Source organism: Solanum dulcamara, chromosome 3, assembly GCF_947179165.1.
Source record: "Solanum dulcamara chromosome 3, daSolDulc1.2, whole genome shotgun sequence".
Classification (NCBI taxonomy): Eukaryota; Viridiplantae; Streptophyta; class Magnoliopsida; order Solanales; family Solanaceae; genus Solanum; species Solanum dulcamara.
This window is the reverse complement of record NC_077239.1, coordinates 81,980,061-82,006,761: the sequence shown is the minus strand read 5'-3', so window position 1 is coordinate 82,006,761 and position 26,701 is coordinate 81,980,061. Positions and strand designations below refer to the sequence as shown.

The window sequence follows — 26,701 nt, the reverse complement described above, 5'->3', positions numbered from 1 at the left end:
CAAACCTTGAAGAGTTTCAAAATATCAATATTAATATTCGAAGATTCAAGTATCAAGAAAGCTTACAATTCAATTCAAAAGAGTTGTCAAATGATCCATTTCGCCCAATATATACGTCATTTCTTCACACTAAGCACAATCAGTACCAAGACGGACCGAATCCCCAAAATCAAGAAGGACCGAAACCTATATCAAGAAGGGTTGTCACCTAATATTAAGAGAATCAAGAACCATGTTGAAAGTGGCTTTCCCCTCGTACTTAAAAATGGACGAAAATCTATCGTCAAGACAAAATGTAAATCCAGAGTCAAGATGGGCAAGATCAGAATCGAGAGGCATGCTAATATCGAGGACAAGTCACCGTAACAAGAAGGACAAAGTCCCAACAAGAATGCAAAATGATCCAGCAATTTGTACAAGTGGGCGGTTTAGCGAAAGTTTTGCAATACTTGAGATAATGGTCATACCATAATACAAGACAAGGAGTAAGGAAATAACCCATCAAAATATTTCAAATTTCAGAAAAATAAAATATTCCAAGTTCAAATTTATACACAAACCTTGACGTTTTAGCACATAACAAGTTCTACCATAACTCGGAGAGTTTAATTCATCTACGCCATAGACCAACCAAAGTCCACTTCGTCAAACAATTCCCCTTAGCTTGTATAAGAGCATATACACCTTAAATAGACAATCAAATACCTACTTAAGTTTAACAGTCTCATTATATCAAAACTAAACATGAAATTAATGAAAATCAGCCCAAACTATCAAAACAAGAGTTTTGGACAGCCTACTGTCTTATATTGTTGCTCAGTTCCGAATGGGTAAATGGGGAATGTAGGCTTTTTGGCCTCAATGAAAGTTATATATATGTGTCTTATGGTCGCATACAATTTCGAAGCACCCCTACAACAATTCTGTACAAAACGATATGCCCAAAATACCAACAGCAGTCCATGTAGGATTTCCAAAATAACATCTGGGCAACACCTTCCCTATACTTCATCATCATTTTTAGAGTAGATAAAAGGAAAAATGGGTTTTAGATCCTAAATGAAAGTTATAGACCTATGAAATATATTTCCAAAACATCTTGAATCACTCAAAACGAAGCTTTACACAAGGAGTTATACTAATATTACTAACGATAGTTCCATTCAAAAACGGGTTTGCTAACAAAAAAAAACCTCAATCTTACCTTAGCAAGTGGGCCTCTCAAGTTGGCTAAAATATGTGGTGTGCACATTAATCTCCTCTTGTTCTTGCTTTCTCTCAAATTTCCTCTAAGTTTCTAAGTGTAAAAGATGAACAATAAGAACCCTTAGTCATTAGTTTCCTTATATACTTCTCCCTTAAGAGTGACACGTGTCAGCCCCTAAGGATGACACGTGTCCAGCTCTTAGGCCGCCACCTCATTCCATGCATCCACCCCATGGCTTCCATGTGGCGGGGTGAGGTCCACCCAAGTAGGTGCGTCATCTCCTTATTCCTATTTCGTGAGTTCGAAATCTCGTCTCACTTTAAGAACCTATGAAATCCTTGCTACTTAAGCTCGACATGTACTCAAGTAGCTTTGTTATGTAAGACATCCAAATCGGTAGCTTACGCAAGTAAGTTGATTACCACGACCCATTATTTGACCTCCAACTCCTTCCAAATCTCTCTAGACCTATTTTCAACCATCGCTACTCACATGGAACTTCATAGATATAATGAATCACATAACAATCTTTTAGAAGAAAGCATAAAAAGAAAATTGGAGTGTTACAGAGTAACTATTTAATGACATCATCTAGACGTAACCGGCACCCGAAGGCCATTTCTGACCTCCGAGCGAACCACCTGGTACAGTCACTCATTCATTCAAGAACATTCTCTTAGCGGAAAACTCAATTAATGAAATACTTTTCATAATATAAGGGCCGAAGGCCAAATATTTACAATCAAAAGAAGACAATAAAAATAGGACTCCTCAAGATGACCGCTCGACCTCCCCACACTCCAGTCTATGAAGCCTCTATTCATGTCTAAAAGGTGCCAATGACAAGCCCATGGCTACCAACAATCTAAATAAAAGAAAGGACAGCAAAACTATACAAGAAGGCTCAATATCCACTGGGAACTAGGAGGACTCACCGACTGGCTGGAAGTGTATGTGGATCTTCAACGGAGCGTCGGTTGATAATCTCTAGTACCTGTCTCTGCATCATAAAATGATGCAGGCCAAATGGCGTCAGTACATGGAATGTACGAGTATGTAAAATGGCCGAATACAACGAACATCAAGGAAGAATCAATCAACTCAGGAGCTCAACTCAAAGGAATGACAACTCAATCAAATGTCCTAAGTCTAAACAAGGATATGATTTAGACTGGACCAATCATATACAATTCAACTCAATCTGACTCAGAGTACTATCAAAACCTATTTGGGAGTTTCTCTTAACCGACAACCAACACTTATGAGCCAGTGAAGGTACAACAAAACGACGTTGTTGCCACGCCCGTTCATACCTTGCCAGGGTATGAACGAATCGAACACTCATGGATCCAATCCAACCAAGTCCTATAATGTCAGGACAAATCTCTCGGGGAAGCATCCAACTTTAACAGTTCAATCCCCCTTACGTTTGGCAACATAGGTATTGGGTTCGAGTATGGACTATACTCTGGCCCAATTCGATGCTCGATACTCCTCCCAAGACTCAATGCTCATAAAACTCCATCCAATCAACTTAATCAACTCATATCAACAAGTCTCATTACAACCTCGTTAACTCATCAACTCTATCACAATCAAATCTCAATCATATCTTCAAAAGAGGTTTTAAATGCACATATATAACATCATCTAGATATAATCAATCATTACCTCCATCCATTTGAGAAAATCCTTGTGACTCATCACATCTTCAAGACTTCAAATCGACATTTTTATAATAGACAACATTTTTAAGAAAATAATATCCTTTATCAAATCTACATAATTTAGAAGATCAATAAAACATATTTAGCAACTCATTTCTTCATCATCTCATACTCACATAAGGGCTCATTTTAGTAACCTCTTAGCTCAACAACATTGACACATAAATAATCAAATAAGATGGGAACAAAACTCATTCAAACATGTACCATACCAAGAAACTCCATTCCCATGAATATCTAACCTCAAAACAAGAATAGGGCACATGGGTGGACTCAACCCATGTTTTGGATAGCCTTACATACCTTAGTGAAGACTTGGAGAAAACCTTGATGTTGGGTCTTCAATGGAGGACTCAAATCTTGAAGTTCTTGGACTCCTTTTTGGTTGGAAATGGAGAAGAAGAGAAGAGAGAGGAGCTAGGGCTTTTAGAGAGAGAGAGTGGGCCTGAAGAAAATGATCCCAAAATACACAAGGCTTGTGTATATATAATTTGGGAAAATTCCCAAATTGCCCTTCCTCCAAAATTCTAAAAATTAGGCCAAAATGCCCTTGGCGCGATAGTGGCGCATCGCGCCCTTACAGCGCCAAGGCCAATTACGCCTATAACCTGCATAACTTTTAGTGGCGCGTCGCTCCAGGGACCAAACTACTGAGGCATGTTTCTGGCGCGATAGTGGCGCGTCGCGCCCTTACACCGCCAAGCCCATTGTTCTGAATTCTGGGAATTTGGCCTGAAAAACCCTACACAACTTTTAGTGGCGCGTCGCGCTAAGGACCAAACTACTGAGGCATGTTTCTGGCGCGATAGTGGCGTGTCGCGCCCTTACAGCGCCAAGGCCATTTCCCCAGCAGTTGCAACCCAGGCCAAAAATGAAATTCTTGTCGTGCTAGCTCATCTTAGGATCGTCATATCTTTTGACTCCGAACTCCAAAATTCACGTTCTTAGTGGCGTTGGAAAGAAGACTCGACAAACTTTAATTTGAAAGGTTGTGGTCCACCCAAATTGACGTCTTTCAAACGATAGGGTCATTAAAAGTCGACCTTTACATGAACTCGTCCTAAACTTAGCCACGATGGATCTTTTGGACTTAGCTCAGTCCTAGGGGTCCTCAATGACCCCTCATCACTTCCAACGCTCTTGAATTTCTCAGGGACTCATCTTAACTCAAGCACATACTTCGAAATAAATACGATGGGCCCCACACGTGTACAACAAAGGCCCAAATCTTAGGGAAAATTTTGAGGGGTGTTACACCTTATTAGATTTCACTTAATATTTTATTACGAAATAAAAATCAACTAATAGTAAACACGATGGTGATCATAATAAGGGTGATTTGATGAACATAATAAAATCTCCTTTATTGGATCTACTGAATCAGAGGATTGTTTGTTTGTGCATTATAGTGGACATGGAACTAGGTTACCTGCTGAAACGGGTGAAGAAGATGATACTCGTTATGATAAGTGTATTGTTCCTTGTGATATGAATCTTAGTACAGGTACTTGAGCATTTCTTTGATTTAAAGTATTTTTTTTTGTTTGAAGATTGGGGTAGGGAAATAGGGGAGGGGACTATGAGGTGGGGAATTGAGCTGTCAGGTAGTTCATCAACTGAGCTAGTAATCTAAAGCATGGGTTTGTTCCAAGATTGGTTTTTTTGTGTGTGTTGAATTTTGTTGGGGGTTAGTTGTATTGCTTTGATCTAAATCATGGGTTTGTTCCAAAATTTGGTTTTTTTGTGGTGTGTGTGTGTTGAATTTTATTGATGGTACTTGTATTGCTTTGATCTAAACCATTATGTTTGAAGATTGGGGGTAGGGAATTATGAGGTGGGAAATGCACTCAGGTGGTAGTAAGATTGTACTTGATCTAAATTATGGGTTTGTTCCAAAATTTAGTTTTTTTGTGGTCTGTGTGTGTTGAATTTTATTGATGGTACTTGTATTGCTTTGATCTAAACCATTATGTTTGAAGATTGGGGGTAGGGAATTATGAGGTGGGGAATCGAGCACTCAGGTGGTAGTAAGATTGTACTTGATCTAAATTATGGGTTTGTTCCAAGATTGTTTTTTTTGTGTTTGTTGAATTTTGTTGGGAGTTACTTGTATTGGCTTTGATCTAAATCATTATGTTTAAAGATTGAGGTAGGGAAATGCAGGAGGGGATTACAAGTTAGGATAGCTAATCAACTAAGCTACATAGATTGTACTTGATCTAAATCATGGGTTTGTTTCATGATTGGTTTTTTTTTGTAGTGAATTTTGTTGGGGGTTACTTGTATTGCTTTGATCTAAATCATGGGTTTGTTCCAATTTTTATTTTTTTAATTTTGTGTTGTGTGTTGAACTTTATTGATGGTGTTTGTATTGCTTTGATCTAAATCATGGATTTGTTTCAATTATTTTTGTGTGTTGTGTGTTGAACTTTATTGATGGTGTTTGTATTGTTTTGATCTAAATCATTGGTTTGCTCCAAAATTTGCTTTTTTTTGTTTGGGGTGGGGGTGGTGTTGGTGGAGTTGCTGTGGTAGGAATCTAGGAGATTGAGATCTGGAAAAAATGATCTTGAAAGGTTCAATTGATCTGTTTTGGTGATAATTCAGGTGGATCGGAGATTAGGGAGATTTGTGAAATAAGTAAATGGGAGTTTAGGAATGAGAATTTGGATCTCTAGAATAATTGAAATTGTTGGATGGGGATGAGGAAACGTTGGGGAAAAAAGATGGAGTAAAGTTTACTTCATTATGATATGAATCTCATTTACAAGTAAACTATTTCTTTGATCAAAATCATGGGTTTGTTCCCAAATTTGTTTTTTATGTGTGTGATTTGTAGAATAATTTGAGATTGAGATCATCATAGGGTATATGACAAGAAGGATCTTGAAAGCGCTAGGTTGGTCTGTTTTGAAGATTATTGAGATGGATCCCGAGTTTTAGGGGGATCTATGAAATGGGGAACTAGCATCTGATGAAGGCATGACTGGAGCAGGTGACGAAGGAGTAAGAGAAGAGTCATCGGGAGCTACCAATGTATCCGGACTAAAAGTAGTAGTATCATTGTTATTGTTAAAAAGACGAGCACGACAGTTGTATACTTGAAGAGTAGGATGAGTGGTTTGAAGGTTGTCTGGAAGACTGGCCTGCAGTAAAAAAAGTATAGGTACTGGCAGAATTTGAGGAATTAAATTTCTACTTGTAGTGGTTGGTGTAAAGTAGGGAAATGTTTCAAAAAAAGGTTATATCTGTAGTGATAAAATATTTATTTGTTTTTGGATCATAGCACTTGTAACCTTTTTGGTGACAGAAATATTCTAGAAATACAAATTTAATTGATTTTGGTTGGTGTTTGTCATTTCTAGTTCTCATGGATAAAGCAAGTACATCCAAACACTCTCACAGGGAGATGTTATGGATTTCGACCTGGAAAGAGAATTGAGTGAGAACTTTGATGTTTTAACACGGTGGACGACATCCTATTTATCAAATAACAAGTAGTGAGAACGGCACCCCACCCCCCCCACCCACCCCACCCCGAAAAAGAAAAAAAAACAAAGAGGAACGTGATGGTGTATAAGTTAAGTACGAGCAGTTTCGATGAGATGCCTATTTTTAGGTTCGGCAATTCCATTTTTTTTTGTTTTTATTGGTATTTTATTTTTATTTTTTGAATTGTTTTCATAAGTGGGTGTCCTTTTTGGGTAAATAAGAGGAATATAATAATAGCCTTTGTTTGAATAAAAAAACAGGCGGTTGGAGTCAATAGTGTTATTTTTTATTATTTTATTTTATAATAATGTTCTTTTCTTTTAGTATCGATAAAATTTAATTTTAATTCTTGTGATATATGATTTAATATATTTAAATTATGTATTTGTAATATCTTTTATGTAGAAAATACGTTATATTTGAGCTATTCTTAGAAGAATAAAAGGGCAGCTCGATGCACGAAAGCTCCCGCTATGCGTAGGGTCCGGGGAAGGGCCCGACCACAAGGGTCTATTGTACGCGGTCTTACCTTGAATTTCTGCTAGATGCTGTTTCCTAGGCTTGAACCCGTGACCTCCTGGTCACATAGTAGCAAATATGAGATTTTTTGTTTAGCTATAGATTTTGGGGGTGTATTTTTTAAGAAAAAATGATTTTTTTTTAGAATTTTTACTTTCACTTACAAAATGCATGTATAAATATAACTTTGCCTTTCAAAATCTATTTTTCAACATAATTTCAAAAAATTAATAATCAAGTTTCAGCAATATATATATATATATATATATGACCATACGTTAACAAAATCACACCACAAGCTAAATATAATAATCTGGAAATTAAACGATAGGACAATTAATGATTCTAAAATTTTGAATGAAGAAAGGAGATAAAAAATCACATGTTTCAAGTAGTTGAAAGTTAAATTTGCTTAATCATATATACAACTCTCAAGAATTAAAATTCGAATATTCCAATAATTTGGAGACCAAAATTGTTAGTAGTGACTACTTTTTTTGTGTGTGGGGTGGGGGGGGGGGATGTACAAGAAGTGATTACAAAGTTGGCAAAGATAGGTACAGATAATTTGTTAAGAAGTGGTGTTGCTGGATTTTATTAATCTTCCTTTTCTGGGATGATTTTATAAATGGAGTTTGTTCTATTGTATTTGTCTTAAATCGGATATTTTTGCAAGGCTAATGGGAAAATTACTTTAATTACATAATCCTAAACTAGATATTTGTTTTTCTTGGATATTTAAACAGTAAATTGTTTAATTCTTATATGAATTTTAACATCAATTTCTCTTTGTAGAAATTTTGGGTTGATATGAAGAGTGCGAAATTCATTCTTGAGCCGGTCTTTAAATTTTTACACTCAAAATTCATGAATGACTAGCTTTATATTTGTTGTAGTTTATATATATCTGTGTGTGGGGCGTGGGGTGGCTTTGATTTGAACCTTTCATCTACCTATATGTAATACCAATTTCCATTGCCAAAGAAATTTCATTGCAATTACAAAACCACATCTACTCAATAATTGAGAAATGGTTGTAAAAATCATATGGACCATGTTTTCATTGGAAATTCACTCACTATTTTATGATAATATTGTCATTACAGTTGCTATGAATGATCTAAACAAACAAAAAAAGATATTATTCAAAAAGTGAACATATTTTCCACTATGGCTACAAGAATTACAATTCAACAAGTTTTTGGCTAAAAACATTCTTTAATTATGAGACAAACTTAAGGTACATTCCTGTGTTATAAAAGTAAACAAAAAACATTCCTTATCTATGCCAAAAATTGCAATATTCATTCTTCCGTTAGTTTTTGTCAAGAAACTGACGGCTATGGTCAACCTATGTGCCAAACATCCTTCTTCTATAATAATCAACATAGATCCCAATTGGCTTCACAAATCACAGGGGATTTTCAATCTTTTATTAGAAAATCCCTGCTGCGATGATCTGGATGAAAGAGCAACATTAAATGCATGTAAATAATCAGAAGCTAATACTGGTTTGCCTCAACAAAGCCATGGAGAACACGACTCTGAATAGAGGAAATTACATCAGTCTAGTATCAAAAGTGAAATGGCTGAAATCACTTGCCTCGAAGAAGGATGTTTGGCACATATGTTGACCATAGCCGTTAGTTTCTTGACAAAAACTAACGGAAGGATGAATATTGCAATTTTTGACATAAATAAGGGATGTTTTTTTGTTCACTTTTGTAATACAGGAATGTACCTTAAGTTTGTTCCATAGTTAAGAAATGTTTTTAGCCAAATATCCTCATTCAACACACAACACATTTTGAAAGGAAAAAAAGGACTATAAGAGAACTTATGTTGCTATAAATATTAAAAAATATCGACAAATATGTGTCAAATCTTTCAAAAGTCGTACATTTATTAAATAGGTGATACGGGATGCGACAGTATTTTTGGAGAGTCCTGCCATGCAACATTGAGTATTCTTGATCCAAATGAAAGAGACAAGATATAATTCAAGAAATCAAACATAAATTACTATCAATACAATCTTGAACAAATGAAGGAAATGAACACTAATAAACTTCAGTTAACAAACTTCACATTTCAAATGAACAAAAGGACTATAACAACTTGAAATCATAACATTTATAAGAAAACTAATGAAATATTGTACTATAAGATGTAACTCTGTTTACTCATTTAGAACACCATTGCCTTGACCTTTCAAATCCATTCTTTCCAAGTTGATAATCTTGATAGGCCTGCATAATCTCAGTCTTAGTGTTCATAACAAATGGACCATACTGCACGACAGGCTCGTTAATCGGTTGACCTCCTATCAGAACAAATCTCAATGGCTTTGAAGATTTGTTCCACACACTTAGGCCTTCACCAGGGCCTAAAACCAAGCAATGGTGAGCTGGTGTGGTCGTTGAATCCGAAGAACCAAAAGCTCCTACTCCTTCGACTATGTAGATGAAGGCATTCCAGGGCTCAGGGATCGGTTGGTGATGCTCAGAACCTGATTTTAGGGTGAAATCAAGGTACATTGTAGGCGTTCGCGTGAAAACTTGGGATTTTATGCCCATGGATTCCCCTGCTAAAATAGTGACCAAAACACCATCTTTTTCAGCCTTTGGTATGTTTTCGTATTGCAATTCTTGATACCTTGGCTCAATCCTGCACATTGACAAGAAGGTCATTCTTTTATTTTCAAGAAAATGAAGAGATCATCATCAAGTAAATGCACATTTCACTCTGCATTGTTACAGCATTGTGAAGGAACGAAAGGAGGGAAGTTACAAAAACGAGGCAGTGAAGGCTTTCGAAGTAGACAACAAGCAGGAAAATAAGAATCATGAGTTGTTGAGTCTAATGCATGGCATAGCCACAGGCGGTGAAGGGTGGTTAGTTGTACACCATTTGTACGGAAATTATTGTATTAAGCATATAGGTCAAAACATACTTTTTATCCATATATATTAAATCTTAAACGCCTAAAACTCTACATCAATCTTATTAATTTTGATCAAAGTACATGTAACAGGAATATGTTAAAATGAAATAGATTGTTCAACACCAAATTTTATTTAAGCCAAAGTCAAGATTAAATCAATGTAACTTACATCTTGTCCTTGGAAGACAAATTTATCCAAAGTTGCAAGCCCTTATGAGTACCTGGTCCTGCAGGCATTTCTGAGTGAACTATACCTCTTCCTGCTGTCATCCACTGCATTGAACCGAATGGAAAATTTTAAACGCAATTAAATTTAATAAACATTAATTGATATTTTTTGTTTTTCCATTCTATGTCTGGTCGTATCATGAAGTCCCACTTTAGGAGGTAACACACTCTTTTTCAAATGCGATTACATTCACCTTTAATTAAGGCTGGAAGAATACTTACTGCTCCACCATGATGACTTTTGATGGGAAATATGAATTGTTTACCTTAGTAAAATTAGTAGCTAACCTTCTATCACATGTTACATTATACACTAATACTATTAAAAATCTTTACACACTGTCAGTGTGCATAACTTAAATACTTAAAAGAGGTATATATGGTGTTGATTACCTGCACATCTCCAGTCTTGATTGTACCCTTGTGACCAGCAAAATCTTGATGATTAAAAGCTCCCTAAAATTAAAAACCATAAAATCACATTAGAATTTTCATTAATCTTTGAAAATCAAGAATTTCTCTATTGTTTGGATCAAAATATATATAGTTCTAAAACCTCTTAAAGTTTCCATCACGATATATTCTAGAATATGAAAAGGCTTAGAGGTACCATAATCCAGATCAACATAGAGTTTAACTTATATATATCCGCTATGCCTGATAATATACAATTTATTTATTTTTTTGATGTACAAAAGTTAAACTTTCTACCCAAAAAAAAAAGTAAATGAAATTTTTACCTGCAACATGTAAGTGACAGTCTCAAAACCTCTGTGTGGATGGTCAGGAAATCCAGCAGGTGGTGAAACTACAAGAATTCAAGAATTATATAGGTTACCAATCAGTACTTAAAAATCAAATAAATAAAATCATAAAATATCATTTATGGTATAGACATTACCATTAAATTCATCTAACATGAGAAATGGATCAAGATTCTGCAATTCAGGCCTGATCAAATTCCAAAATAAAAAAATATATAAAAAAGAAAATCAGTACTCAAATTCTTGCAACTGACAAAAGTATGATATTTAATTGGAGAAGAGTAAAAGGACGAGATTATTATTCACCAGTACTTTCATACTACGTGTGTATGGTCTTCGAGAATTTCTCGATTATCAAAAAAAAAAACGAGTATCGATAAATTATTACCTTCCAATGCTTCTCCTAACAACAGCACCATCACCTTCATTTTGAGCTCTAGCCAAAACTTTCTTAACAACCAATCTTGGTCTATTAAAAATAGAGGCCATAGACATGATAAATATTTAAAGATTTTCTAATGTTTCTTTCAATTGAATTTATTGTTTGTTGTGTTTTCTTTTGATTTGATTCATGTCCTATTTATAGGCAATTTCTTCCTAAAGGATTGAATATGCATTGAATATTGATGACCAAATATATTACATTTTATTTCGTGGGTAAAATAGAATTTTCAAGTAGGCCCTACTTAATTTTTTTAATTTATGATGATTTCATGCTGACGTTATTATGACGATGGCTTCTCATTATAATTTTTTTGGGTTAAAAACTGATAAATCTACTCTTGCATGAATTGTAGAATTGATTAACAAAAAAGGAAAATAAGTAAAAAGAATAAATGAGATCTTTGAATAATTAAGGAATTCAAAATAATACTAAAAATGGCATACTTATGATTTGAAATATTGACGTAAAATAATCTTTTCACTCATTTTGTTGCTATAGTCGTATTGACACGGTTTGACTTGACACGGTGTTTAAGGAAAAAAAAAGATTTTTGAAGTTTGTGGTCTAAAATAATTTTTAAATATTTGTGTGGTTGTAAATAATTTATTAACGATAAAAGGATAATTTTAAAGTTAAATTATTTCTAATGACGATAAGATGACATTCTTTTTGGGACCGATTAAAAAAGAAAAAATGTAATATAAAACGGGACAGAGAGTATCTTTTAATATCAAGAAAATTCAAAATTTATATAACTTTTCAAGTTCAACTTTGAATCTCTTATTAATATCTAATTCCTCTGATCTCCTGATTTAACTTTTGAAATTGAATCTAAGTTTATTTATTTTAACAAAAAACATCTAGCAATTGATGAACATGAATAAATATAAGAAGATTTAAAAAAAGAAGTAGGAAAATGTTATATGAATTTTTGCCCAATCGTAGTTTATAGACTTTTAGAATCATAATATATGCTGTATGGAAAACAGGTTATACAATAGACAGTTCATTTTGACAGATCAAAAAGCAGAATGTACAATAGACATGAGGCGCATACTCATCTCACCTCCAGATATACCATTGCTAGTAACACAGCATTTATGAAAAATGGTCCTTTATGTTTGAGGAAGATACAAAATAGTCCTCAAGTCAGCGAAAGATTTCCTAGTACAAACTTAGCAATCGGTACTAATGTTACAAACAAGCCGCACGATAGACTGTCTCTGCTTTTGCTGCAGTTGTCAAATTCAAACAAATCCTCATGAGTTTGAGTTTGAAATTGATTCACAGCCGCCTTATCCGTCCTCGGAAATCCTGCATTGAACATAATAGATGAACGTTGATACTCAAAAACAGAACATACGAGTTTGTACATTTCTACTTACTTCGATAGTGATATCAATACGGTCATTTCCTTCAGTCGCTTCGGCTTCTTCCTTAATTCTCACAGCTGAAGCCTCCAGAGATTTGTTGTTGCGGTAGTACATCAACTTAATCTGTTTCAGTGTTAGAATATCTGCAAAGCTAAGGGGGATCCCCTTGAGCTTGTTACACCTGCTTATAACAAGTGTTTCGAGCAGGGGAAAGGATTCCTCCGAGGCATCCCACCTTGAGATTTCTAACTGCACCAGTTTCAACAACTTAAGTTTATGGAAAGTAATATCTCCAAGGCACCACTCTTCTGAATCCATATATTTTAATTGGAGATAATCCAGGCTTGGTAGTCCCGCAATGAAGGAAATAGCACTTTCTATATGAGGCCCTGATAGTACCAACTTCTTTAAATTTGACGGCAACTGTATTTGAAGTATGGGACGCTCAAAGGAAAGGTGAAGTATTTGAAGCTGGGTAAGATTCTCCAATGTAAGACAAAAAGCCTCGGCAGAATCTTTATTGTTCTCAAACCTGATTCGAAGCTTTTGAAGATTAGGACACCTCCTTAATAACACATCCACCCTATCAACTGGAACTCTAACCTTCCTTAATATCCTCAAATTTTCCAATTTAGTGGATCCTTCAACCATCCCATGCTTATCCTCAAAAGCAGCATGATAAATCTCAACATGCCTTAATTTTTCCATTTCCCAAAAAGACGCTGGTAATAGTACCTTAACCTCATTCTCCACAATTAAAGTTTCTAGATGGGGCAGATGTGATTCTGGATGAAAATACAATTTCTTTACAAAAACTGCGAGGTACTTCAGGAGAATTAGTGGTTTGAATGTAGCTGACGACAAAGTATCCACCAAATGAGAACTCAAATCCAAGACCTTAAGAAGTCGCAACTCACTAATCTGACAGAGGAGAAACCCATAAAAAGATCCTCCATAAAAATATTCTCCTTGTATGGTCGTTATCAGTGACCTTAAGGATTGGTGGAAAGGTTTTGGTGTTTTGGAGCCCAGATATGAAAACTTGGAAAGCTCTTTAATGAAACTGAAGCTCACTCGACTTTCCTTCCAATCCAAAGGTTGAAACTGGCTAGCATGCCCCTTCACTGCTACCATAAATTTTTCTTCTCTACTCTTCTCCAAGCAAAAGTGAAGCACTACATCATGAACCTGACAGTCTTTGACTTCACCATTATAACGTCTCCTTGAAACCATTACCATGTTACTGCTGATGAGATCCATCAAGTAATCTTCAGCAGATTCAATGTTTTGCACGAATCCTTCAGCAGTCCATAGACTTATCAATTTAGACACTGGAATTCTTGCATCCTCCGGAAACATCCCCATATAAAGAAGACAAGGCTTTAAACAATCGGGTAAGTTATCAAAACTCAACTGCATAGTCGCCCGACTATATTCTTCCGACTCACGATCAAGATGGTCAAATAAAGCATCTTTCACCTCATTCCACCAAGATTCTTCCATTTTCCTTTTTTTGATTATTCCAGCTACCAAGACGACCACTAGAGGCAATCCTTTGCATTTTTCTGCAACTTCGTGACTCACATCTTGTAGTTCCAGCGGGCAATCTTCCTTTTGAAACACTTTTTTCTGCAACAATCTGCAACTCTCTTCTGTTGTGAGGAATGGAAGAGAATAAAGATCAGTATGGTACTTGACTTGCTTACCCACTTCCTCAAGTCGAGTTGTTACTACTATTCTGCTTCTATTTCCAACATCCGGAAAACAAAGCCTTAAGTCATCCCATGCCATACAATCCCACATATCATCCAATACAATGAGATATCTCTTTCCCATTAGTCTTTTCCTCAACATGTCGGCAAGAATGTCATCCTTATCTCCATTGTAGTTGGAACCGGTAACTTGACTAAAAATATTTTGTAATAGCTCTCTCCGATTATATGATTGCGAAACGGTGCACCATGCTCGAACATCAAAATGAGAAACAATGTTGTGACTATTGTACACCTTTCTAGCAATTGTCGTTTTCCCCTGTCCCCCCATGCCTACAATTGGGACGACGTCTAGCTCATTTGTACCTCTAGTCAGATACTGAATCATTTTTTCTGTGTCATTCCCAAAACCCACTATCTCCTCATCAGTCACTGGATTGCTATGTTGAGTTGGCAGATGTTTAAATGGCGCTACCACATAGTGAGGCTTAAGAGCAACATCCACCGACCACATCTCAGTCACCTCCACATTAATTTGGTTGATCTCTTTTAAGATTGTAGGAAGTGAGCAAAAAATATGCAAAAAAGCATTATACTGAGCAAGAATAGAGTCAATGGCAACCTCAGCTTCATATGCCAAATTGATGGTACGTTTCTGAAGATTTTTAAGAATTTTATGTTCATGGGGCACCTTTGCGACATCTCTGAAAATGGATGATAAAGATGACAGCTCCTTCTCTAAAATGGATGTAAGAGATGATAGCTCTTTCTTCAAATTCCCTAAAAGGGGTTTCATCAGGAAATCTAAACCAGAATTAGATTTTGACATCTCATTCAATTTCCTTAAAAGAGAATCCAGAAAGCTCAATCCACCAAAGGTGGGGAACTGAGATGGAGTAAATTTTAAGGATTTGTAGTAAGTCTCAACTTGTGCCTTCAGATCTTTAGTTTTCTCCAATATCTGTATCGAGCAAAGACTTATTTTGCTAGTGTCATCTTTGTTTATAGAGCTAGGAAGAAGCTTTTGAATTACATATAGAACATCACCCGCTATAGCTCCAACCTTTTCCATAACTTCATTCAACCAGTTACCATTAATAACATGATTTGACACATCAGCATCAAGAAAAACCAACCAGAACTCTATTGCCACATCAATATTTTGAGCAGAGACATTATTAGGAAAGTTCTCGAGCTTTTTGTTTCTGAGATACACCAGCAGACTGTGGAGATGATGTGAAAATCCTTTTGGTAATTTCTTGTCCTTGAAAGTTCTTGATTGAGTAAATTTTGAAGCCTTTAGTTCAGTGAGAAAAATCTTCTCCATTTCCCGCTCCACTAGCTTAATCAAGCATAATAGATATGGAGGTTTATTCATATATTCATGCCGTTCAAAATAAGCAAGGCAAAGCTGTACCACATTGTCAGCCATGAACTTAATTCGAGTCTCCAAACATTCCAGCTTCTCATGGTCGACGTAACCATTTATCTCTGTGGCATATAAGTATCTCAAAAATCTCATTTTCTTTTGAATAATTTTCAGTTTCTTTACAAATCCGTGTCTTTCAAGGCCTCTTACAAACCTATGCTCTTCCAGGCAAATCATCAGTACATCATTTAGATTCTTTCCGAGGCAATCCATATATTCTGACAGATCAAAATCACTCAACTCATAATTGTAACTTAAACTAGTATTACCTTCAAAGAATTCCAACAAATGTGATTGTAGCCTTTCCAGGTTAAGGTTAGTTTTACATTCATCTGGAATCCCATCAAATACCTCGAGAAGCATTTGCACAGTCCCTTCGGCATTCTTTGTGAGTTTGACTAAGGAATCAGGCAAAAGAACATGATACTTTATGCAGGTTGTAAAAACTCTCAGCATCATTTCAATTTTCGTAATTTCACAAATGTAGAAGCTACCCATATTACCTCCACTCTTTATCCTTCTTAGCTGATCTAATGTTTCCTCAATTTCATTTTCAGCCATCTTATGTAGAAAAATTCCTGCAAGTTCACCAACTCTTGGAATTAGGTTCATGTCTTTCAATATCTAGTGTTTGAAGCTATGTTAAGGCTTCTGAAAAGTTATATTTACTCTTTTCATATTGTGGCTTAACTAATAGTAATTATCTCAAAATATCGCTTTTCTTCTTGTTTTCAATTTTCTTACATACTAACTATTAGTTGAATGGATTATTTAAGAAATCAACTCTCTAACTGTGTGTCTATGGGAAAAAAGTAATTCATGAAGAAGATAACTTACGGTTAGTTAACAATTTCTGATCCAATCATAAAACGGAGCAAAACAGATGATAATTAATATTGTTGAAAAAGTTATATTGAAATGAAATGGATGAGATTTGAAAGTTTGAAGGAAAGAAGGAAGAGTTTCTCTCTCTAATAATTCTTATACCTAACAAAATATGAATTGTAGTACCAAGTTGCTTTAGGTGGCAGCTGTATAGTGGCTCAATAAATACAGCTATATAACTTGTCTTATCCTTTAAATCGTTTGGTTTAGAATAAATTATTTCAAAAATAATTATTTTGAGATAACTTATTTCATAAAATATATGGAATAATATATTTTATTGTAATAATAGAATAAATAATTCAAAGGCTATTTAATATTTCAAATCAAACGCAAAATAAAATAATCCTATAGTTTATTTCAAAATTATTATTATACCTTATACCTTATACTAAATGACTCTTTAGGAAAATCCCTCAAAATTATATCTGATTTGCTAGTCTCATACTTAAATTATGTACCTCTTTGATATTTGCTTAGCATATAATTAAGGGATTTTATTGTTGGGGTATTGGGTCGGACATGCAATTTAAATTTCTTTAGGTATATTTTTTCTCATAAACATGAAAACTCACAAATTGTGAATACTATATCAAAATTTCTCCAATTCTTATGACTTACCGAATGAGCAATTCATCGTTTATAATACAAGATATCAGAATATCTCAAAACACCACATTGATGAACACCACTTTTCACTTTTTGCCCTTTTAGTTATTCTCAAACTATTTTTGAAAATACAAATAACTTAAAATAAATTCATAAATATAATCAATTAACTCACTTAAAATTATCAATTAAAAAATATAAATAAAAAGCAAAAATTAAAAAAAAAATCAACAATTCTCTTAAACAAATTCACTTGGAGGAAAACTAGTAATAGTACTTTTCTCCTTTGGGAAATATGCAGTGCCTTTATTTATTTTATTTTTTTAAAAAAAATTAATAATATGAAAGTGTGTAATTGTGGTATGTTTTTGCTATTCATCAACAAAATTTAGCCCAGAGACTTTACTCGTGTGATACTGTACAACTCTTATGTAAAAGACAAAACATAATTCATAGACTTCATAATTACAATTTTTTCCCTATGGTAACACAATTTCAATCTTATAAGCAAAATCATACTCTCTCTATTCCAGATTAACTGAATTTTTAGAATTTTTTTTATTGTTCAAAATAGTTAAATTATTCAAAATTCAAGAGAAATGTTTGAAACTTTTTCCATATTTACCCATTGTATTAATGAAGTTTTGTAATTTTTCTAGAAGTTAAACTACAATACTTACAAAGTTATACTCCAATAAAAGACTCATTGTATTTATAATTTCAGATTTAATCTTGTTTATGAGGTTGATTAAACAAAAGGGTAATAAAAAAAATATGATTCAAATTTTGTCCTTTAATGCTTTTTTTAATATGTGTACATTATCTTAGAAATTCAATTAATATAAAATAGAAGGAGTAGTTTAGAGACTTTTAGAATCATAATATATGCTTTATGGAAAACACATTATTCTACTTTATTGTGTCTGATTTATGAGATATTCTATAATTTTTATCTTATAGATAAAATTTATAAGAAATTTGAGAACAACTTATACACCATGAGATATATTGAACACCATGTCACAGTTTTAATTTATAACATGATCTATAACTCTTGTGTTATAGACAAAACTTAACGTTTACTAAATTGCTTTAAACTCCTAATCAATAGACAATACTAGTAGTAAAAAAGAAAAAATATTTTTACCCATACATAAAGATGCAATAAATATTAGTGTTTAAAGAGAATTTTTGATTGAAATAATCCACTATTTAAATTAATTTACGAAAAAATAGTATTTTTTTGTCGCAATTCATGTGTCACCTATTCTTTTTTAGTTCGTGCCAAATAGAATATCACATTTTCTTATTTTATATTCTCTCCGTTTCTTTTTACTTATCAAATTTTGCCTTGACACCTCTATTAAGAAAATAATAATTAATATAGTGAGTTTACCATTTTACCCCTATTAATTGATAGAATTTTAAACATATTTACTCATTATATTTTCAAAGACATTAACTCAATGCTAATAAATTGAGGATATAATAAGAAGAAAAAATTATCCTTTCTTAATTTGTCAAAATTGACAAGTAAAAAAAAATCAAATTAAGAAATATTTGACAAGTAAATAGGGGCGGAGGAAGTAACTATTTAATGACATCATCCATGTTTATCCTTATTAGATTTCACTTAATATTTTATTATGAAATAAAAATCAACTAACAGTAAACACGATAGTGATCCTAATAAAAATGCTTTGATGAACATAATAAAATCTCTTTTATTTCTTAAATTTTATATCCGATCAAACAATATCATTTAAATTGAACCAAAGAAAATACATTTCTTTTCTCCAGAATTTCAAACCTAATATAAACATATTTTTTAGTAATATATAGAAAGTATTTCATTCTTTTACAAGTAAAAATTATATATAAAACGTTATTAACAATAACGATCTTAAAAGTCATTATTCTCATTTATAGATCAAACTCTAAAACAGTCATGTCCCAAAACAGTTACAATACCAAAAAGAAACTAAAATATAAATAAAAATATCCACGTGTCCATATGGTGGGTCCCAACTTTAAAAACTTTTAATTACTTGGGTCCCGCCAACCTTTGACTTTAAAAAAAACACAAAAACCTCAAATAATTCAATCAACAATCCCCAAAAATCTCAAAATTTTGTAAACTAAAGATTCAATTTTTTTTTTATCTTCAAAATTTCAATGGCGAAAAAGGCAGTGTTAATCGGAATCAACTATCCAGGAACAAAAGCAGAACTTAGAGGCTGTATTAACGATGTCAATCGAATGTACAATTGTTTATTGAACCGTTATGGATTTTCTGAGGAAGATATTACTGTTCTTATAGATACTGATGATTCATACATACAACCAACTGGTCGGAACATACGTAAGGCTTTATTGGATCTTGTTGGATCTGCTGAATCAGGGGATTGTTTGTTTGTGCATTATAGCGGACATGGAACTAGGTTACCTGCTGAAACGGGTGAAGAAGATGATACTGGTTATGATGAGTGTATTGTTCCTTGTGATATGAATCTTATTACAGGTACTTGAGTATTTCTTTGATTTAAAGTATTTTGTTTTTGTTTGAAGATTGGGGGTAGGGAAATGGGGGAGGGGATTGTGAGGTGGGGAATTGAGCTGTCAGGTAGTTCATCAACTGAGCTAGTAATCTAAAGCATGGGTTTGTTCCAAGATTGGTTTTTTTTTGTGTGTTGAATTTTGTTGGGGTTAGTTGTATTGCTTTGATCTAAATCATGGGTTTGTTCCAAAATTTGTTTTTTTGTGGTGTGTGTGTGTTGAATTTTATTGATGGTACTTGTATTGCTTTGATCTAAATCATTATGTTTGAAGATTGGGGGTAGGGGATTATGAGGTGGGGGAATCGAGCACTCAGGTGGTAGTAATATTGTACTTGATCTAAATTATGGGTTTGTTCCAAGATTGTTTTTTTTGTGTGTGTTGAATTTTGTTGGGGGTTACTTGTATTGCTTTGATCTAAATCATTATGTTTAAAGATTGGGGTAGGGAAATGCAGGAGGGGATTACAAGCTAGGATAGCTAATCAACTGAGCTACTGAGATTGTACTTATCTAAATCATGGGTTTGTTTCAAGATTGGTTTTACTTTTTTTTGTGTGTGGTGAATTTTGTTGGGGGTTACGTGTATTGCTTTGATCTAAATCATGGGTTTGTTCCAAAACTTGATTTTTTGTGTTGTGTATTGAATTTTATTGGTGGTACTTGTATTGTTTTGATCTAAATCATTGGTTTGCTCCAAAATTTGCTTTTTGTTTGTTTGGGGTGGGGGTGGTGTTGGTGGAGTCGCTGTGGTAGGAATCTAGGAGATTGAGATCTGGAAAAAATGATCTTGAAAGGTTCAGTTGATCTGTTTTGGTGATAATTCAGGTGGATCGGAGATTAGGGAGATTTGTGAAATGAGGAAATGGGAGTTTAGGAATGAGAATTTGGATCTCTAGAGTAATTGAAACTGTTGGATGGGGATGAGGAAACGTTGGTGAAAAAAGATGGAGTAAAGTTTACTTCATTGTGATATGAATCTCATTTACAAGTACTTAACTATTTCTTTGATCAAAATCATGTGTTTGTTCCCAAATTTGTTTTTTTTTTGTGTGATTTGTAGAATAATTTGAGATTGAGATCATCATAGGGTATTTGACAAGAAGGATCTTGAAAGCGCTAGGTTGGTCTGTTTTGATGATTATTGAGATGGCTCCCGAGTTTTAGGGAGATCTGTGAAATGGGGAACTAGGATTTGGAAATTAGAAAATTTGGGTCTAGAGTTATTGAAATTGTTTGAATGGGGATGAGGAAAAGTTGGCATAAAAAGAGGAGAATACTTGGTGTGTAGAGGGATTGGTATTTTACTTATTTGAATGTCGAATTAGTAACTTTACCATTGATTTGATTAAAAACTAATAATTGTAACTTTACTACAAAGTTCTGGTAAAATGCAGGAATATCTAGGAATGTAAATTCCCCACAAATTTGTGTATGATATTCAGATAGTGCAATTCATCTGTTTTTGTTAACAACTCAGGTGGATATAGATATTGTGAAAAAGCAAACTTGGGAAGTTAATAGTAGTATTAGAATTGAGAACTTCGGATCTCGGAATGACGAAAAAATGAAAAAAGTGTGAATGAAGTGTGCAGGAAAATCTAGTAACTTCCTCAGTTCCCACAAGTGGGGTCTAGAAAGGGTGGAGTGTACTCAAACCTTACCCTTGATTTCTGATACACACATGGCTATAGAATTTATTGCCTCTTGGTTTTAATATTATTGGAAAAGTACCAAGCGATTAATATTGAAACTGTTGGATGTGTTTTTTCATCCTTGATCAGATGATGATTTTAGAGAGCTCGTGGACAAAGTTCCTGAAGGTTGCCGGATCACAATTGTATCTGACTCATGCCACAGTGGCGGCCTCATTGACAAAGCTAAAGAGCAGATAGGGGAGAGCCACAAGCAAGGCGAGGACGATGAAGGCCATGGATCTGGTTTTGGATTCAAGAATTTCTTACGTCGAAATGTTGAAGATGCATTTGAATCCCGGGGTATCCACCTTCCACGTCGCCACCATCGCCATGAGGAAGAAGAGGAGAATTTTGCTGAGACTAGTGTGATTGAGACGGAAGACGGGAATCAAGTCCGTGTGAAGAGCAAGTCCTTGCCTCTTTCCACTCTAATCGAGATACTTAAGGAGAAAACCGGTAAGGATGACATTGATGTTGGGAAACTTAGGCCAACACTCTTTGACGTTTTTGGTGAAGATGCAAGTCCTAAGGTGAAGAAATTCATGAAAGTCATTTTTAACAAGCTACAAAAGAATAACGAGCATGGTGAAGGCGGTGGGTTCATGGGTATGGTTGGTAGCTTGGCTCAAGAGTTTCTGAAACAGAAACTTGATGAAAATGATGAGAGCTATGCAAAACCGGCTATGGATACACACGTTGAAGGTAAGCAGGAGGTTTATGCCGGTTCAGGTAGTAGAGGTCTTCCGGACAGTGGCATTCTCGTCAGTGGGTGTCAAACGGACGAAACATCTGCGGATGCCACCCCTGCAGGCGGAGAATCTTATGGTGCTCTAAGCAACGCAATTCAGGAAATCCTGACTGAAACAGATGGTCCAGTTACCAATGAGGAACTTGTTAGCAAGGCTAGGAAAAAGATGCAGAAACAAGGCTTCACACAACGTCCAGGCCTCTACTGCGATGATCATCACGTTGATGCTTCTTTTGTGTGTTGATTCTGCTGTGCCTTCTCGAGTAGCTGTCAAAAAACGAGTGTGAAGTCAACGAGGTGTTATAAAACATCATCCTTTTGTTTATTTGTGTGATTGTTTGTGCTAATGTTGCTGTAGCTCTTCAAGTCTGGTGTTATAGAACCATTCTCCATCATGTGAATGTGTATTATTTGGCTCTTTTTTTTCCCTTTTTTATTAAAAAAAAAAATTGGCCAGAGAATAAGGTATTAAAGAACCGCGTTTTGGGTATTGTTTTGGAAATTTGGAAAGTCTAATCTGGAGAACTTGTTTTGTATACTGAATGTGTTATTAATTTAACGCACCTGAATGTATGAATTTCTTATGATGTCCTCAAAAAATTGACCCTTTGCCTTGTGAAACTAGGGAACAGAATTTTAAAATTTTGGTTTACACATAGGAAAATATTCACTTGAATAGCACTTCCATACCACAACTTGGAAAATACATATTCAATTCAAGTTGAGATATTGTTCTCAATTTCATAACTGAAGTACAACAAATCTTTGCACGCCTAACACAATATCGCAATGCATGTAAACAAGTTACTCCCGCTAGAACTAAGATATGATTATTTAAAGTTCAATCAGATTTCACTCATTCGACAAACGACATTCTTCAAATTTCACTCCAGTTGTGTCCACGACTCCATTCCAAAGCTTTATCCACGGGGAAAAGCAGTACCAAACTAAAGCAACAAACCCGGCTAAGCAGCAATTTACTTTTGTTCCTTCTTTGCTTCAATATCACTTGGATTTGGGACTGTTTGAATTCTCTGGTAAGGTTTCCTTGTCAACGTTTCACCCTTTAGAGCTGCAACATATCTGTCATTTGTGTTCTCCTTTCTCTGCAGTTCGCCGAGGTACTCAGCCAACCTCTCTTTATTAACTTTACCCATCATCTGTTAGGAAAACCAAAACAATATATGTTTAGGAATTCAACACCATAAGTCAAAAGTACTAAGATATAAAACAAGCCAATGAGACCAGAAGAAACCACTGTGAGCCAATTATTTTTTTATCTACTGTAAAGGTTTAAGTCAGTTGGTCAATTTGGTGCAAGAAGAAAACATAAACTTGTCACTCCCTTCCCAAACTCTCTTCATAAAAAAAGCCAAAGTCGATACTTTCTAACAGCAAAAGACTGAACAAGATAGAGAAGTAAACATTATAGCTATTTGTAGTTCCCATAGACGGCGGTGGCCGATTTCATCAAAGGTGTAAACCAAAGTTATGAGAAGGTGCTCACAACTCGGTTTTAATTTTCAACGAAGACAAGACATAAATGGGTATATTCAAATGCTGTGTTCATCTCAATGTCTGGGGACTTCACCTACATATCATTCAAAACCAAACTAGAAAAGAAAAGGGGCTATTGTAATAGGAAGAAAAGGGTTTGGAATTAAGCTTTATTGCTCAGCAGTCGAGCCACTTCACTGAATAGAGGTTCTTTGGAGTTGTCCTCCCTTTCCAATTTACAAGTTCCAAACAAACAAGCTGGAATCGTTATCCATATCTGTCTATTTGCCTTCGCAACAATTCTCTGCTCTTGCCAACATTCTGATGCTCCGTTTACTGACCCTGGCATGGCCCATGGCACCCAAAGGCAAGCCAAGGTAGATAGTGAGAGATTTTTCTACCTGACGGTCCAAAATGCTGGTAGAATCTGTACATTAAAAGGTATAACATCCTGGTCGTTTACAGCTTAATATGCACAAGTCAACCTATCTAACCCGTGCTCTCAAGCAGCTTTAGCAAGAAAGGCAAGCTAACATGGTCATATGCCTTGAAGTCTAATTTGCACATCACCCCAGCCTCAATAGACTTTATCTTGGACTCCGAGCTCATATTAGCTACTAGCACTCCCACAAAGAAAAGGATTTGTGATTTAGATACCAATTTGTCTATTATTGCCCTCAACCTTCCATTGAGGATTTTGGCAATAATCTTGTAACTATTTCCAAATAGAATTATAGGGCAAAAAACTCTAATCACCACCCCTTTCCTCTTCAGGGATTATAGCAATAAAAATCGCATTTAGGCTTCTATCTAGTTTCTCCACCTTAAGGAAATACTTGAAGATGGTCTTCGAATCTTCCTTAATGATTGGTCAACATCTTCTTGATGCCTTTTATAGAGCTAGTGAATCACCATCTTTGTTACTATGTTCTATTTGCATCTTCGTTATGCTTTCTAATGATATTACTTACTTCATCAAGAAAAAATTGATAGGTCAACATATTCAACAAACAGCCCTTGGTGAAACTATTGAGATCCAGAGACTTCGTTTCCTGCACTGCTTAGATAGCAAGCCATACCTTTTCTCAATGAAAGTTCTTTCAACCCGGTCCTCTTCCATTCCACTTATAATGTATTCCCCAGTTCCTCAACATACCATCCAGGCCTCCACTTTTTTGTCTCTCTGAACAAATCTTGTGGAATCCCAGGATTTCAACATTTTAATATTTGTTTCGACTACTACTTAGAAAATAACCCTGTCAATCTAATATCTTAAAACTCCCTGACCTGTCATATGGTGTCTCATAAAACATACAGAGGAACCTATCAATAAATAAATAAATATAGAGGAAGTGTTCCAACCAAATGCTCAGAAGTAATTCAATTCCTTTACACTCTTCATTCTCTATCTACCAAGACTGGTTATTGATTGCTATTTTCTATAAGTTAAATATCAATTACTTTATCTACACTAAAAATAAAGCTCCAAACATCATTTTCTTTTTAAAGGAACAAGTACATCAAACAACAAGAAACATTATCAAATGATATTGCCAGGTTACTTTTCATTTTGACAGATCAAAAAGCATAATCATCACAGCAGAATGTACAATAGACATGAGGCGCATACTGATCTCGCCAGATGAATGTTTGCTCCAGATATAGCATTACTAGTAACAGAGCATCTTTCAAAGGCCTTTGCCTAGCTAACTGTTATGAAAGATGTCCTGGTAATAACAATTAGCTAGGCAAAGGCCAAAGGGAGTACAATACACAACAAGAACCGATAACACAAAACTGCAGAAGCTACAACACATATGAATCAATACTCATCTGGTAAAAACAATACTTCTAGGCGAACGGGACTGTAAAACACATTAGGAAATGAAAATAACAAGGCAATTCTCGGTACAATCATCAGAGCAGAATTTACAACACATGTGAAACAGATACACTCATCCTACCAGATGGAAGAAGCTCCTGTAATAACACTTAGCTAGGCAAAGGCCAAAGGGAGTACAATAAACAATTAAGAACCGACAACACCAAGTCAATTTACGTACAACCATAACTGCAGAACTACAACACATATGAATCAGACACTCATCAGGTAATAACAATATTACTAGGCGAGGGGGCTCTAATACACATTAGGAAATGATAATGACACCACAATTTCCATCCAATCATTAAAGCACAATATACAGCACATACAAAGTAGATACTCATCTGGACATGACAGTAGACTAGGCAAAACCATATGCCAAAGGGAGTACAACACACAATAAGAGCCGATAATGCAAAATCAATTTACCTACAGATACTCATCCGATAATAACAAAAATACTACTAGGGGAAGCAATTTCACGTACAATCATCAGAGCAGAAGCTACAACACATATGAATCAGATATTTATCTGGCAATTATAATACTACTAGGCCGTAAAAGTCTAATACACATTGATAATCCAAAGCAATTTCCCGTACTATCAAAATAGCAGAAGGTACAACTTTCAAAAGACATGAAACACTCAATCACAAACTGATCTGATACTAACATTATCATTATTCGAAAGGGAAGAGAACATACTAGCGTTTCGGGTCGAGCGTTCTGACGAAGTTTGGCTTCAAGTTCAGGACTGCGAGTATTGGTGGCTGACATAACGCAGAAACCAATAATCCCCGGAATGACGCCGCAAACAGTGGCGAATCCGATGAAGAAAGGCTTCGATTCCTTCGTTCTCCTCACTAACCACCGCCATGTTCCACTCTTCTCCCACAGAATCGACATCGACTTTTCTGATGAATTCTCTCAACAATTTTCTAGAGTACAACATTGCAAAAAAGGAATAAACGAAACACACAATATT

At 34.9% G+C, this 26,701-nt stretch overlaps 4 protein-coding genes across 4 annotated transcripts; 1 reads left to right on the top strand and 3 right to left on the bottom strand.

Moving 5' to 3' along the window:
- Positions 1-8,941: 8,941 nt before the first annotated feature.
- LOC129881950 (pirin-like protein) lies at positions 8,942-11,757 on the bottom strand. Its single transcript, XM_055956061.1, has 6 exons — positions 11,270-11,757; positions 11,019-11,068; positions 10,858-10,925; positions 10,511-10,573; positions 10,059-10,162; positions 8,942-9,612 (listed from the first exon to the last, which is right to left on the bottom strand). Exons 1-6 carry the CDS (start codon positions 11,374-11,376, stop codon positions 9,129-9,131), a joined length of 876 nt encoding a protein of 291 aa, XP_055812036.1. The 5' UTR covers positions 11,377-11,757; the 3' UTR covers positions 8,942-9,128.
- A 753-nt stretch (positions 11,758-12,510) lies between these two features.
- On the bottom strand, positions 12,511-16,655 carry LOC129883371 (putative late blight resistance protein homolog R1A-3). Its single transcript, XM_055958026.1, has 2 exons — positions 12,712-16,655; positions 12,511-12,640 (listed from the first exon to the last, which is right to left on the bottom strand). Exons 1-2 carry the CDS (start codon positions 16,450-16,452, stop codon positions 12,611-12,613), a joined length of 3,771 nt encoding a protein of 1,256 aa, XP_055814001.1. The 5' UTR covers positions 16,453-16,655; the 3' UTR covers positions 12,511-12,610.
- A 2,743-nt stretch (positions 16,656-19,398) lies between these two features.
- Positions 19,399-22,918, top strand: LOC129883368 (metacaspase-4-like). Its single transcript, XM_055958024.1, has 2 exons — positions 19,399-19,855; positions 21,674-22,918. Exons 1-2 carry the CDS (start codon positions 19,510-19,512, stop codon positions 22,576-22,578), a joined length of 1,251 nt encoding a protein of 416 aa, XP_055813999.1. The 5' UTR covers positions 19,399-19,509; the 3' UTR covers positions 22,579-22,918.
- Positions 22,919-23,000: 82 nt separating this feature from the next.
- Positions 23,001-26,683, bottom strand: LOC129883369 (uncharacterized). Its single transcript, XM_055958025.1, has 2 exons — positions 26,422-26,683; positions 23,001-23,494 (listed from the first exon to the last, which is right to left on the bottom strand). The coding sequence occupies exons 1-2, from the start codon at positions 26,620-26,622 to the stop codon at positions 23,312-23,314; spliced, it is 384 nt and encodes a 127-aa protein (XP_055814000.1). The 5' UTR covers positions 26,623-26,683; the 3' UTR covers positions 23,001-23,311.
- Between the last annotated feature and the right edge of the window lie 18 nt (positions 26,684-26,701).